The 14,545-nt window shown below is 51.6% G+C and overlaps 4 protein-coding genes across 5 annotated transcripts; 1 reads left to right on the forward strand and 3 right to left on the reverse strand.

The window, feature by feature from the left end:
• Positions 1-145: 145 nt before the first annotated feature.
• On the reverse strand, positions 146-3,110 carry ARPC5L (actin related protein 2/3 complex subunit 5 like; the record flags this gene model as incomplete). Its single annotated transcript, XM_079544725.1, is given in 4 exon segments — positions 146-208; positions 2,050-2,226; positions 2,638-2,780; positions 2,783-3,110. Coding segments are annotated over 4 exon segments (711 nt in total).
• A 578-nt stretch (positions 3,111-3,688) lies between these two features.
• On the reverse strand, positions 3,689-6,907 carry PPP6C (protein phosphatase 6 catalytic subunit; the record flags this gene model as incomplete). 2 transcript variants are annotated; one of them, XM_079544809.1, is made up of 7 exons in its annotated part: positions 3,689-3,937; positions 4,729-4,938; positions 5,075-5,154; positions 6,038-6,179; positions 6,479-6,544; positions 6,619-6,714; positions 6,833-6,907. In XM_079544809.1, 7 exons carry the CDS (start codon positions 6,905-6,907, stop codon positions 3,689-3,691), a joined length of 918 nt encoding a protein of 305 aa, XP_079400935.1. The 2 variants fall into 2 exon arrangements, with proteins under 2 accessions (XP_079400935.1, XP_079400936.1); XM_079544810.1 differs by lacking the exon at positions 6,479-6,544.
• A 180-nt stretch (positions 6,908-7,087) lies between these two features.
• Positions 7,088-9,187, forward strand: RABEPK (Rab9 effector protein with kelch motifs; the record flags this gene model as incomplete). The annotated part of the gene is made up of 7 exons (XM_079544654.1): positions 7,088-7,146; positions 7,234-7,379; positions 7,450-7,602; positions 7,703-7,864; positions 8,212-8,361; positions 8,491-8,640; positions 8,892-9,187. The coding sequence occupies 7 exons, from the start codon at positions 7,088-7,090 to the stop codon at positions 9,185-9,187; spliced, it is 1,116 nt and encodes a 371-aa protein (XP_079400780.1).
• A 1,341-nt stretch (positions 9,188-10,528) lies between these two features.
• On the reverse strand, positions 10,529-14,112 carry HSPA5 (heat shock protein family A (Hsp70) member 5; the record flags this gene model as incomplete). Its single annotated transcript, XM_079544528.1, has 8 exons — positions 10,529-11,091; positions 11,471-11,638; positions 11,805-12,042; positions 12,348-12,738; positions 12,827-12,939; positions 13,143-13,280; positions 13,522-13,753; positions 13,997-14,112. 8 exons carry the CDS (start codon positions 14,110-14,112, stop codon positions 10,529-10,531), a joined length of 1,959 nt encoding a protein of 652 aa, XP_079400654.1.
• Positions 14,113-14,545: the final 433 nt, after the last annotated feature.

The raw sequence follows: 14,545 nt of genomic DNA on the forward strand, positions 1-14,545 counted from the left end.
CTTCAATGTTAAAAGCAGTCCAAGAGGAGGTTTCCATAGTATTTCAGTAGATTGCAATCTCTAATCAAGAAGGACCAGCGTCATTTCAGCTACTTCTTCTTCTGGGTCCAAAACCGATGGTTGTCTTGGTTTGAATTAATAGTCTTTAAACAGTCTTTCTTGCTGTAAGAACTCTTACTATGGAACCTAGTCCACCTACTGCTAATGCCTGTGGGTGAGAGAGGGAGACAAGATCAGTGTTACAGTCGCACAGCCAGTGGCTCTCATAGGCTGCACCTCACTCTTTTGTTCTCAAAACCTAAAAACAGTTACTTGTGGAAAGCAAAGAAGTTTTTTTCCCAGAACATGCAGACATTAGACATGTTTCAAATAGTTCTAGATACTCAACTTCACTGCACAGCATCAGGTTTCCATGATAAAACCTTCACTGCTCTTCACAGCCTGCAGGGCTGGCAGTGGTTCTGCCGGTACAACTGTTCTGTCACACGAAACACGCGCTGTGCTGGTTAACTCCTAAGCAATTTTCTATGCTAATTGCTACCACCAGAGCAGGAAATTCAGTTCTCATGTTGTTCCACCCCTCCATGTCTTCTTCATGCCTTCTGCACGGCTTACACCTTCAGCTTCCTGCAGTAGTAAGTTCTATGTCCACACGCTTATTCCTTTGTCATGTTCAGCTCCTTACCTGTTCCTGCCCTGTGCCATGATCTTGGGAACTCTATGCCCCCTATCCTATGTGGACTTACACAGATGAGTGCCTTCTTTGACCCAGGTCTTAGCGGTACGTAGGCAGTACTGCTCTATAAATGCAGGAAGCGAGGAAACGAAGGGCAAACAAAACATGGCAAAACATCCCACTAAATGTGAAGGTTAAAGTACGTTCTCCAAAACCTTACATGCATCTAGATGACTTGCATCTAGTGAAGGACAGGGTGTCACTGATGATGCAGAATGCCTCATACCCCTTCTGTTCCTGAATGAGGAAAGGAGGAAGGGCTTGGTGTGGTTTCATTTGCACCCTTAATGTAAATGAAACATCTTTCTAAAGTCAAGGAGAAGGATGCAAGGACTGCTCAGATCAGTGCCAGACCTGATGGACACAGATGGCACTGGGCCATTCCAGGGGACAGGCAGCTGAGCTGCGTGTCCTACCTGTGCTGCTGGAAAGCAGCGCCCAGCCCACTGCAAACCTGTCATGTTCCTTTCAAAACGAAGAGATGCTTGCATGTGTCTACATGTTCTGGGCGCTGACTTCTTTCCAGTCAGGGCAGTCTTGTGTAATGTTACATACTGGGAGCATCAACCTATGGTGACCCAAAAACAGTCTCCAGTGGGAAGAACGCCACAAAATGTCAAGTATGTTCCTTCCTGGGAAATTTTCTGCTCCTCCTGCCCATCAATATTCCACAAGGCTGGGGACAGCTGCTAGCGGCTGGAGTCACCACTGCACAACCTCTGTCTTAACTCCTCACAAGAAGGAAGCACACCTCTGCAAACAACCAACCAGCAGCCAGCTGTGAGCACAGCACATCCCCTCCTGCGACCCTTCCGCAGAAATAGCAGAGTGCCTCTGTGGGTTCCACTGGAACCTTCAGAGACATCCAAAGACTTTACTGTGCAAACTAAACAGGTCTGCTATATCCTGATAAATTTGGATATGTACTCTGTCACAGCACTTCACTGATGAAAAAATGTCACACCTGAGCCGTCCTGGGCATCCCATGAGCCCAAGGGCACCTTTCAAACAATTACACCTCCACTTCCAGTTCTTGCTCCTTGTTGGGGGAAACCACCAACAGACAGAACGCACAATGCTTCCTGCAGCAGACACTGCTCTGCCACTCCCCACCCCTCCTGGCTGAAGAAAGCTCTGAAGTACTGGCAGAAGCTTGGCAGAAGCTTTGGAAGCCCAACCTTAAGAGACCAAAGACAAAAGGCAGCACCAAGCACTGCTCCTCAGGGGAGGATCGTCCTCATCGCACATTTCTCTTTTGGGGGGTTCTCCTGAAAGCACTGATGGCAACTGGAGAGCCCAGAGCAAGCACTCACCTTTTCATGCCACTGGAGTAATATTGCACTGCTATTTTCTGTCGGCTTTTCAAATCCTTTATAAATATACTTCATTAACAAGTCAATACCATTTCTGTCTAAGGAGTTCACCGCTTGTTCGATTTCACTGCTTTTAAAAGACGTGAGGACTTTGAGCATGGTTCCCTGCGCCTGCTCCTGCACAGAAAGGAAAACGCCGTTAGGATCAGCGAAGCCGGACGCGACCCCGAGAGCCGCGTGCAGCAAAGCGCCCGGAGCAGCGGCTGCGCTGCCGGTGGTGAAGATGCCGCAGCCAAACAGGAGAACATTTTGCACCTTAAGTTTCCGTAGTGAGAATACAGAAGGGAAGAGCTTTTTAAAACCGGACCTATTGGTACTCCTACCTCGGGAGAGCCACCCGGAGCGCACTGCAGAATTGCCTGCAACAAATCTACAGTCTGAGACCAACGTCGTGCTTCTGCAGCACACTACGAGACCCCCTCGGAGGTACTTCAGGACTTCCTCTCTCAGCCATCGGTTGCTGCCGGCGCGTTTCCCCGCACCTCGGGACGCCGCCCATTACCGGCGCGGATCCCGGGCCGCACTCACCTTCAGGGCCGCGCTGCGCGTCTGGGCGGGGGCGCTCCGCAGGGCCGCGTGCAGCGCGCGCAGCGCTTCGCCTCTACGGCGCGAGTCAAGGAGTAACGGCGGCACCGGGAGCCCCGGACACGGCGCGACCCGCAGAGGGGGGAGGGGAGGAGGCCGCCGGGCCGGGGGGAAGCGGCAGCCGAAACTGCGGCCGCCGGGCGGCAGCGGCGCGGGACGGGGCCGGGGCGGTACGGAGGGCGGCACCGGGCAGCCGCAGGCCGCACCCCCGCCCCGGTAACGTTCCCGGGACTCCCGACGGCAGCGCGGGCCGGGCCGGACCCGCCCGAAGGATACTGCCTCAGCAGCGCCTCCACCTCGGGGCTCGCGTCGGGCTCGGCCGCCGCCGCCTCCTCGGGCTCCTCCACGAACCGGTTCTCGTCGTACTGATCGATGTCGAGGCGGCGGAAGCGGGACGAGAGCGTGCTCCGCGCCATGCCGTCGGAACCGGAACCGCCTCCGCCGCTCCGCCCCGCCGGAACCGGAAGCGCAGAGCCCGCCCCGTCCCGCCCGGGGCGAGAAGGGAGCGGAGGGCGCCCCCCGCCGGTCCGGCCCGCACAGCGCCGCCCGCCGCACGGAGAGGACGCGCGACTGAAAAATCAGAACGATTCCTTTAATGTACGAAGGGAGGGGCGGCGGAGCACCGGGCGGCGCGCGGCGATGCGGCCCGACGGCCCGCTGCGGAACTTTGCTGCTGAAACCTCTTGAAATCTACCGGAAACAAAAAAGCTCAGGGATGAGCGCGGCCCCGGGCGCCGCTGCCGTCGAACGGAAACGCTTCGTCTCGGCCCGGCGTGCGGCGCTCGGAATGCCGCAGGCGCGGTGCAGCTCCGCCCAAATCAATCCAAGGGAGGAGGGGAAAAAAGGAAATCGCTACAGACACCGTAATGCACAATAAATTTAGATAATTTAAAAATAAAAAAGGCAAGAGGCAGCATTTCAGCAGCAAAGTGCTCAATAAAAAGTATATTGTCAAGGGGCAGAAGGAGGGGCGGGGGCAGCAGGCGGGGGCGGCTCAGAGGAAGTAGGGGGTGGTTGTCCTGGGAGGGATCACTCGTTCTGAGTCTGGGACTGCGCGGAATAGCTTTGGTTCTCTTGTATTTACATCTTTAAAGACCATGATTGAAGCAATGTTTCCGCAGCGATAGCAGTAATTGGGAGCAGACCACACCGTGACCAATTTCTCATCAAACATGAACTTATAGCCTTCGTGAACCAGCTGATGTGCTCTGCAGATGAGTTTCAGGTTGTTGATGTGGACAAACTGCAAAGAAAAAAGGTGTGTCAGAACTCTGCGAGGGCCCAGCAGCAGCTCCTGCCGTGCAGCCCTCCTGCAGCTCTGCTGGGCTCATCTGTGGGCTGCAGCACTGACAGCACCGAGGTGCAGGCTGTGCTAAGGACGCTCCCTGTGCTCCCAGCGCAGCGCTGCTGCCCCCAGCCACATGCAAGGACCCCCCTGTGCCCAGCGCCCCCAGCAGCACCCCCAGAGCTGGGACTGAGCAGACGGTGCTGGGAGCAAACCTCTCCTCTCAGAGCACAGAAAAGGCAGCTTCGGGTTTTGAAACCTGAACAGTGAGAAACGCTCCTGCCCGGGACAGCCGTGGTGCCTGGGCCTGTGCTGCCCACACCTTTCAGTCCTTCCTGAATATGCTGCAGAGGACCACAGAGAACAATGCACAGCATGACTCAGGAATTCATCTTAGGGCCGGTTCAGAAGCCTGGGAAGTTCAATGGCTCTTAGCCTCAAGAAGCCTGCTTACTATGTTGCAAAGTAACAAAAATTAAGTCAAAGATTGTTAACAAAAATAGTATTTCTTCTTCCAAATCATTAGAAAAGTATTCTACACAAAGCCTAGTAATTCTAGTTATACTTTTTAAAATCAAGATCTGTGTATTATCTCACTTGGCACTTTTTGAAGGGACAACAATAAGTGTTCACCTCCACACCAACTCCCAGCTCCCTCACAAGGAAAGTTCCTTAATCCACCCATCACTACAGTAAAGCTTTGTCTCACACCTGCAATTATGGAACACGGCACAGAATCACACCATTACCTCATTGGTCACCTTGGCACCGAACAGCCAACCCGCTCCTCGCGGGCTGATGGCCCACGTATCCACATCTTCTGGATCAGACCAAACCAGGTCACAGAAGGCGCCTTTATGAGGAATTTCTTGATTACGTTCAATGGTTCGAATCTGATCGAGTGTCTTGATGTCTGGAGACAAGCCTCCGTGCACACAGAGAATCTGCTCATCTATTAACTGGAGAGAAAACACAAAACACTGGGTATTTCAGCCCAACCCAGAACCTCTCTAGCAGGACCTTAGAGGCCACCAATTCTATACGTTATATTTAGACAATCTACTCGTATCTTTTTAGTGAGGTGTTCACACTTACAGCTGCTATTGTGAGCATGTCAAAGACTTTGGTACAGTATCTCCAAGCATTAGCATTCCCGTATTTGGTTTGGCACTCATCTGTTAAATAGAGAATGTTTTTCTTCTTAGCAGACCAGAAGAAATTCAGACAATATGATCAGAGTCAAACAGAACAGAACTTGAAAAGGCAGATGTAAAACAAAAAGGAAACAAACAAATAAAAAACAGCTGGGAGCAACCAGTAAGCACTGGGTGGAAAGCACTCTTCACTGTTTCTGTGGTCCACCAGCAGGGAGAGGACCTCAGTACCTACTGCTTTTTTTTACTTCAGCAACGGAGAAAAAAGCAACACAACTGACAGCACCGTAGCAGTTTCTCACCGACTGCCTGGGAACGGCCCCTCAGCTCACCCAGCAGTGTTTATACTGATTATATGATCGCGCTTCATGCAAGAGATGTGAGGCAGAAACAGGGAACCCATTAGGGCTAATTAAAGTCCTCTTCACTACAAATAAGTGCTACGGTAGCTTCGTTTACAGCTATACAAATATAGCAATAAAACTGATGGACAAGTATTTCTTTGGAGCCTCATGAGGCTTATAAATGTTTATATACGCTCTTGTTGACATACTATGGCATGTTATCCAGAAGAAAGCAGGCTGAAGCCTGTATGTCACAATGATTTTCAGTTATACCCAAAGAGAATTATGTAGAATCTTTCATTAAAAGACACCAAAGCATATCATCAAAAAAACCGCAAAGAAAAACTGAGATGCTGGAGGAAAAGATGGGCTAGAGATGGAATAAAACACCTTTACTTCTTGAGCACAACAACAGTGTTAACATTTGAGACCATTTCCCACCCAGTTCTAGGAAAGCCCCACATAGCGCTGCACACAAAGCAGATTTTAAAAGGGAAATACGAGATAGTTGTTTATGGCATGCTGCTCCCCATTCAGAAATCACTTGGGTAAAGTCTTACCATAAAATCCATACACTTGCGTTATCTGCCTGCTTTCGTGATTGCCTCGTAACAGCGTGATACGATCGGGCCATTTAGCTTTTAGTGCGAGAAGATAAGTGAAAGTCTCAAGACTATAGTAACCTCTATCTACAAAGTCACCCTGCAAAGTCAAAACAAAATTATAAATAAAGAAACACCAAAGCTGAAAAATGCAAAGCGACAGTCGCTTTAACTCCTCGTTGCACGAAGAAACCTGATGCCGAAGGAGGCCTGCAGCCCACCAGGGAGGACGCGCTCTCTGCTCCCCGACCGCACAGCCGCCGCACGGGACGCCCGCCTCAGCTCCCCCCGCGGGCAGCAGCCAGGGCTGGGAAGGCACGGTGCTGCCGCCGGGGCCGGCACCCAGCACAGGTCCGGGCCCGACACGAGCTGCGAGGGTGAGGCGGCACCGGCACGTACCATGAAGATGTAGTTGGTGTCAGGCACCTGCCCGCCGGTCCGGAACAGCTCGCACAGGTCGTAGAACTGCGGAATGGGGCACACGTCAGCGCGGGCGGCGGCACCGAGCACTGAGGCGTGTCCCGGCGCTGCGCCGTTACCTGCCCGTGGATGTCCCCGCAGACGGTGACGGGCGTGGAGACGGGCTGCACGTTGGACTCCTCCAGCAGCAGGTCGCACACGTAGTCGCACAGGCGCTGCGGGAGCACAGTAGGTGGTAGCACCACCACCGCCGCCAGCAGCACCGGGAGAGTACCGGTACCGGCACCGTCCGCCGCCGCCCGTCCGACCCCGCCCCGCCCCGCCCGCGCCCACCTTGAGGTCGTTCTCGGGCAGGTACTTGCAGAGCCGTGCGATCTCCACGTACTTATCCAGGTCCAGCGGCGCCATCTTGGGACGGCAGCTCGGAGCCGGAAGCGAAGCCCTCCACTTCCGGGAAGCGGCGCGGGCCTCGGACGCCAGCGGAAGTTCCGTGCACTTCCGGCCGCGCACCGGAAGGTGGCGGCTGGAGCCGAGCGGGGCCGGCCCGCGCTAAGGGCCGAGCTCAGAGCGGCTCGGCCAGGTCCCGCCATGGGGCCGCGGATGCTGCCGCTGCTGGAGCCGGGCTGCCGGCCGCAGGCGGGCAAGTGGTGAGCGCGGGGGGTGCCGCGGGAGGGGGGCGGCGCGGTCCCGGCTGCCTCTCGGCGCGGCTGAGCACCGCCCGTCGCTCCCCGCAGGTACCGGCTGGCACCGCGCGGTGAATGGCCCCGCGGGCGCGTGGGCCACGGCTGCCTCTTCGTGCCGGGCGGGCCGGGCCGTGTGCTCCTCCTGGGCGGCGCCGACCCCGCGGGCGCTTTCGCGGACGCCCACTTCGTGGAGCTGGGTGAGGGCCGGGCCGGGCGGGGCGCGGGGCCGCCGCCGTCCCCCCTAACCGCGCCGCGCTCGGCCCGCAGGCGCGCATCTCTGGGCCCCGGCTGCCTGGACCGGACTGCGGCCGCGCTACGAGCACGCCACGTTCCTGTCCGCCTGCTGTCCCCCGCGCCTCTGGGTGTTCGGCGGCGCGCACCGGGCCGGGAACCGGAGCTGCGTCCAAGTGCTGGACCCCGGTGAGTGCGGACGTCGGCGAAGCGGGTGTGGGTCCTGGCCGTGGCACGGAGCGGCCCCGCGGAACTCATGCGTGTCCGCCGTGTTTGCTTTCTTAATTAGAAATAGGAACCTGGGAGAGTCCCGAGGTGAGGGGTGTTCCGCCGCTGCCCAGGACGTTCCACACCTCCTCGGCAGCTGTAGGGGACTGTCTGTATGTCTTCGGAGGGGGAGACAAAGGAGCAGAGCCGGTTAAAGACCAGCAGCTTCATGTCTTTGACACAGGTACCTCTGTGTGTCACAGGCTGTGCCAGCAGTGGAAAGAACTGCCCACTGCACTGGAGATCTGCCTCCCAGATTTTGTCAGCCTTGGCTGCAAGTTTAAAGGGAGGGGTGAAGGTTGCTGCTGATGTGTGCTCACCTCTGTACTGTGATGGGAAATTTGGGCTGAAGTGGCAGTGTAAAGATTTGGGATGGGGAATGCTGGGGGACTTCTCGTGAACTGTTGGTATTGTTCTGTTCATTCCTATGGCCCTGCATGCACCAGAAGGGAGCCCCAGCAAGACTCAGGGGCTACTGGTTTGTAGAGCTATCAGTTTTCGTCCTCATGCACACACATTCTCATTTTTCAGTTGCTTTGACATGGACTCAGCCTGAAACCCACGGCGATCCCCCTTCTCCTCGGCATGGACACGTTGTTGTTGCAGCTGGGACCAAGCTTTTCATACATGGAGGTTTAGCTGGTGATATTTTTTACAATGATCTGTTCTGCATTGATACAAGTAAGAAGGGTCATAAGTATCTTAGAACAATAGCTGTGCTATTATGTGTTTTGCTTTGTTTTGTTTGTTTGTTTCTTTTTGTTTTGTTTAATAATGCATAACCATAACTCTGTTCTTTTTGTCCAACAGCAGACATGAAGTGGGTTAAGATAGCAGCCACTGGTGATGTGCCAGGAGGACGGGCCTCCCACTCGTCGGCTGTGTTTAAAGACCACTTATACATTTTTGGTGGAATAGGTCCAGATGGGACGCTAGATACTACATACAAGTATCATATAGGTAGGGAGACTTCTCTCAGCTTTGTAATGGTAAACGCTAGTCTGTTTGAAAATACATTGTGGTTTTAGTTCCTAGGTTTCATTCTCTTAGCAATCAGTGTCACTGCACTGGAAATATACCAGTTCAAGACCTAATAGTTAAGGCTAGATGGTACTACAGACTAATGTATAATCAGCAATGGGACTGTTCCAGCATGGCTTTTGAGTCTGCTAAGTGATGTTTTAAGATGTGAATGTATTTTTGTACTGCAGAGGAGCAGCAGTGGACACTCCTGCAGTTTGATTCTCCTCTGCCTGCTGGGAGACTGGACCACGCCATGTGTGTCATTCCTTGGCGGGCTGGCAACAGCGCTGACTCAGGAGCTGTCAGTAGGGAAGATAAAGCTGAGCCAGCTGCATCAGCTGGTGACAGAGCTGACCACCTCTGCAGAGGCCAGGATGAGAAGACACGTACTGAAGACACAGTGATGCATCTGCTGTTAATATTTGGTGGGATGGATACACAAGCAGAGATATATAGGGACTGCATTGTAAGTTTGATTGAATAGTCCAGCTGCAGCCCTTCACAGCACCATCCCTTTCCTTACAAGTTTTCTGTAGCAGTGTCTGATTAAGTTCACTATTTCCAATAAACAAATTCTTGCCCTCATAAGGGTGGCAGTCCTGCTTTCTGTGTGCAGTCATGCTTACAAGTAGGTACGTCAGCCCTTTGGAAGGCTGCAGCTGCTGTGGTTTCAGCAGCTTCTTGGCTTGTGTGTTGCTGGAAGGTGAGAAGCTGGGGGTTGCAGAGGTTTTGGGCAGCTTTCTCCCTGAAGCTCACATGCTCCTAGTTGACTATAAAGCTACTTCCACTTGCAAAACTGAGGTTATCTACAAAGATTTGGGAGATAATTAAGAGCATTTGTCTTATACTATTTTGAAAATAAGTGAATGAGAAACCCCTAACTCTCCTGCATCAGAAAAGCCACCTTTCAAAGTAGAGAGAGCTGGACTTGCTACTTGTGTTGCTGCATTTGGGAACCACTGTTCTCATGTGTAAAGATTGACCTTGAGGTGGCCGTTTCCAGTTTTTGGTGCAGGCTGTTTTTTTTTTTTTTTTCCTTCAGAAAAGTCAACTGGTAGATGAGCGTTGGTTGTCCCCTTTGCTTCTGTACCAGCTTTACCAGTTCAGGTTTAACAAGGTACCTTTCTCTCCTTTAGGTTACTGTTACAGGCGCTTGTAACCCTTGGGTGCTCAGGTTAACCCCTCGGCTTTTTGCTTTGTAACAAATGTATGGTGTAATTAGCTGGAACACAATGCTACACTGCAGAAACAATTCAGTGCTTGTAAGTAGTTCTCATTCCAATAGTGGCACCAAGTCCCTGCTTCTGGAGCTGTTTGCTACAGCCTGTTTGATGTTTAAAAAAAAAAAATCTACGAAAAAGGAGAGGACTGGAACCATCTTTTAGCACCAAGCAGGATCAGCATAGTGGAGCTTGAAAGCTTTTGCAGCCTTCTTTGTATTAAGCCTTTAGGACAGCTAACCTGAACTCAGTCAATACAAATTAAAAGCTACAACAAAATCCAGTGTAAATAACAAATTTATTGTGGTCACTTCAGGTAGAAAAGTTCTACACCAAATTCACATGACCAAGCTGTTAAATAGAATGCTTCCATGGCCAATATTTCTAAACCCATTTCTCATTTACAGTCCCACCCCTGCTACCCTTCCCTCCCCAGACATCAAGCAACTGCTAACGAAACGCAGTAAACAGCCACTTTGGGCCAGCATTTCCAGCTCCACTCACAGGTGAAGATTCAAAGTTACATTCCAAATTAAGAGTTCAATATTTTAACAAGTGTTCCTGAGTCCAATATATACACACACAACATTCAGAGATGCCAGTATCTACAACTCATCCTTCTCTGCTGCTTCTTCTTCACCAGTGGGAGGGGGGCCTGCACTTCCATACAGCTTGCTAACAATTGGCTGAACAATTTCCTCTAGCTCCTTCTTCTTTGATTTGAAGTCTTCAATGTCTGCATCCTGATGGCTTTCAAGCCACTCTATCTTTTCCTCCACTGCCTTTTCTATCGTTTCTTTGTCTTCAGAGGACAGCTTGCCACCCAGCTTCTCTTTGTCCCCAATCTGATTCTTCAAAGAATACGCATAGCTCTCCAGCTCATTCCGGGCATCAATGCGTTCTTTAAGCTTTTTGTCTTCCTCAGCAAACTTCTCAGCATCATTAACCATCCTCTCAATCTCCTCTGGTGTAAGCCGATTCTGATCATTTGTAATTGTGATCTTGTTTTTGTTCCCAGTGCCCTTGTCTTCAGCTGTGACACGAAGGATTCCATTCACATCTATTTCAAAGGTAACTTCAATCTGTGGGACGCCACGAGGAGCAGGAGGGATTCCAGTCAGATCAAAAGTTCCCAGGAGATGGTTGTCCTTGGTGAGGGGACGCTCACCTAAAACAACAGGTTGATACAGTTTCATGTACTAACCTTTGTTTGCATTTTGTGCAACACCTGACTCGAGGTGCATGCTTTCCAAAGCTGAGGTTGTAATTCCAACCTGATGTCTGTCTTAGATGCCTACAGTACCTTACTCTGAAGGGAAGCCCTTTCAATCACAACTACTGAAAAACTATTTGAAAAGAACCACAGGAATAGCTTTTGAGTTCAAGCTGCCTGATCAGAGCTGTCTCAGTTGGTGAACAGTCTGAGCTAACACTGTTACCAAGCTTCTCTGTATGGAGATGTGCATAAGCTTCTTGACAGCACCACACAGCCTTCTGACAAGACAAGCATAAATCTGAATGAGAAAGTTCAGCTCTAGGGCACTTACCTTCATAGACCTTAATTGTCACAGTTGGCTGATTGTCAGAAGCTGTGGAGAAGATCTGAGACTTCTTTGTAGGAACAACAGTATTTCTTGGGATCAATTTAGTCATTACACCTCCAACTGTCTCAATGCCAAGTGTCAGAGGACACACATCAAGCAACACCAGATCACCTGTAAAAAAGATTGTGCATCAGAGCATGACTGACTTCAGCTCCTCTTTGCAGAAGCATAACAGCCTATCACTGGCAACAGCAGTCTGAGTTAGAGACATTAAGCTTCTTATGATTGTGAAAACTCAATTCTATCACTTGCCAACAATACTATTTGTTGTCATTACCTGTGTCTTGGTCCCCAGAGAGAACACCAGCCTGAACAGCTGCACCATAGGCTACAGCCTCATCTGGATTAATGCCACGAGAAGGCTCCTTCCCATTGAAGAACTCTTTAACAAGTTGCTGTATTTTGGGGATGCGAGTAGAACCACCAACAAGAACAATCTCATCAATATCAGACTTCTTTAGGTCAGAGTCTTCCAGAACTTTCTGAACAGGCTTCATTGTAGAACGGAACAGATCCTAGAAAGAAGAAAGTTAGAACAGTAAGATCGCGTTCCCACGCTCATTTTCAAAACTAAGCACCCTTAGGGTACCAAGAATTAGAGTGATCATCAAGAGGCTCATCGTCAGCCTTCCTAAGACCTTAGCTGTCAGTAACATGCTGAGTTCCAAACACCCTGGGAAGTAACTTCTTGCTTTTTTATTCAAGTAGCAAGTTATTTTTACTCTGTTTAAATGTAACTAAGTTAGGTGAAACAGCACACCGCGCTAGCAAGTCACTAATTTGGAGCTCAGGGAATGTAGCTTTAGCTTTGTAACCTTACCATATTCAGTTCTTCAAATTTGGCACGAGTAAGAGTCTCGGAGAAATCCTCTCCTTCAAAAAAGGATTCTATTTCAATTCTAGCTTGGTGCTGGGATGACAGGGCTCGCTTTGCTTTCTCTACTTCCCGTCTTAGTTTCTGTACAGCTCTGTTATCCTTCCTGACATCTTTTCCAGTTTTCTTCTTGTAGAGCTTGATGAAGTGTTCCATAACACGTTGGTCGAAGTCTTCTCCACCCAGGTGTGTGTCACCATTGGTAGCCACAACTTCAAAGACTCCATTGTCAATTGTCAGGAGGGAGACATCGAAAGTTCCACCACCCAGGTCAAATACAAGGATGTTCTTCTCACCCTCTCTCTTGTCCAATCCATATGCAATGGCAGCAGCTGTTCTGTATAGAAGTAACCAGATCAGGAAACTTTTGATTACCAAACCCCATTCCCAAATAACCAGCAGGCAAGGTAGTTTAGGCTACTTACGGCTCATTAATAATGCGCATCACGTTCAATCCAGCAATTGTACCAGCATCTTTTGTAGCCTGACGCTGAGCATCATTGAAGTAGGCTGGCACAGTAACAACAGCATGAGTAACCTGCAGAAAATAAAACAATTAGATTAAGGAAAGCTATGTACCTTAGAAATAATATTATCACTTCTGATAGCAAGAAATCATTTTAGCTGAGCCCAACCAACTGCCTAAGAAGCCAACAGCACTGAACAAAGTCTGGGACCGCAAGGTTATCCTTAGCTTTTTTAAAACTGTTTTAAGTTCCTGTTATAAATATTCAAACTTACTTTCTTCCCCAGATAAGCCTCTGCAGTTTCTTTCATCTTTGTCAGGACCATGGCAGAAATTTCTTCTGGAGCAAATGTTTTTGTTTGTCCACCACCGACATCAACCTGAATATGCGGCTTAGCTTTCTTTTCAACAACCTGAAATGAGAAACAGACTGGTATATTCCAGGTGTTCTTAAGCATAGAGTCTGTACTCTAGACATCAACAGCCTTTCTTAAGAAGGCTATGAAACCACAGACTGCTCAGAACAGCACTGTTATTTACCTACCATACCCCTCCCCCCCCAAGTCAAGAGAGATGCACAGCTCCTGCAGCCCACTCCTGACCACAAAAGCTAAAACCCTGCCACCCCCCCACATCCCTATTCATGAGGCACACCTTGAAGGGCAGATACTTGATGTCCTGCTGCACCGAGGGGTCATTCCAGGTGCGGCCTATGAGCCGCTTGGCATCAAACACAGTGTTCTCAGGGTTGGATGTCAGCTGGTTCTTGGCCGCATCCCCTATCAGGCGCTCCCCCTCAGGCGTGAATGCCACGTAGGATGGAGTGATGCGATTCCCCTGGTCATTGGCGATGATTTCCACGCGGCCGTTCTTGAAGACACCCACGCTGAAGGAGAAATGGAGCAGTCAGACGGCACAGGGGTACGGTTCCCCCACGCTGCTCTTGCCAGTCCCCTCCCCGGAGCCCACAGCTCCTTCATCCATTCCTCTCTCTCTCTCTCTCTCCCTCCCTACCTCCCGCCCTCTTCCCCCACCCAGCCACTCACCCCAGCCACTCACCCCAGCCCCCCCCCACCCCGATCCCCATGTCCGCGACGCCCGTCCCCACAACAGACGGTTCCTTACGCACCAAGAATAGGTCGTGCCGAGGTCGATGCCCACCACCGTGCCCACGTCCTCCTTTTTCTCTTCATCGTCCGCCCGCGCGCCGCCCAGCAGCAGCAGCGCCAACAGGAGGTGCCTCATGCCGCCCGTTCGCCGCCCTGCCAAGGAACGCCAGTCACAAAATGGAGGCGCCATATGCGCGGCGCGACCCAATCCGGCCTCACTGCCCCCCCCACCCACGGGGCTCAGTCCAGTTCCGCAGCCACCCCCCCCCCCCCACACCACCCCACCCACCAGGCCCCGGCAGGCCGCAGAAGGCCCCGCCACCGCCCCTACCGTCACACACGAACCGCCGTGTCTCCAACTGCCGCTGAACACCCAGGCCGCGCCGCGCGCCCTTATATATCCTTCGTTACTCCTTCGTGGAGGCTCGCCATTGGCCGCAGAGCCCTCGCTGGAGAGCGCTCATTGGCCGACTGCTACTAAGCTGGCCTTCCTTGATTGGTGAGGAGCGGGCGGTCGCTCTGACATGCCTGGCGCGCACCCCTCCTGCCACCCGATTGGTTCACCCCGC

Source organism: Tetrao urogallus (genome assembly GCF_951394365.1).
Source record: "Tetrao urogallus genome assembly, chromosome: 19".
Lineage (NCBI taxonomy): Eukaryota > Metazoa > Chordata > Aves > Galliformes > Phasianidae > Tetrao > Tetrao urogallus.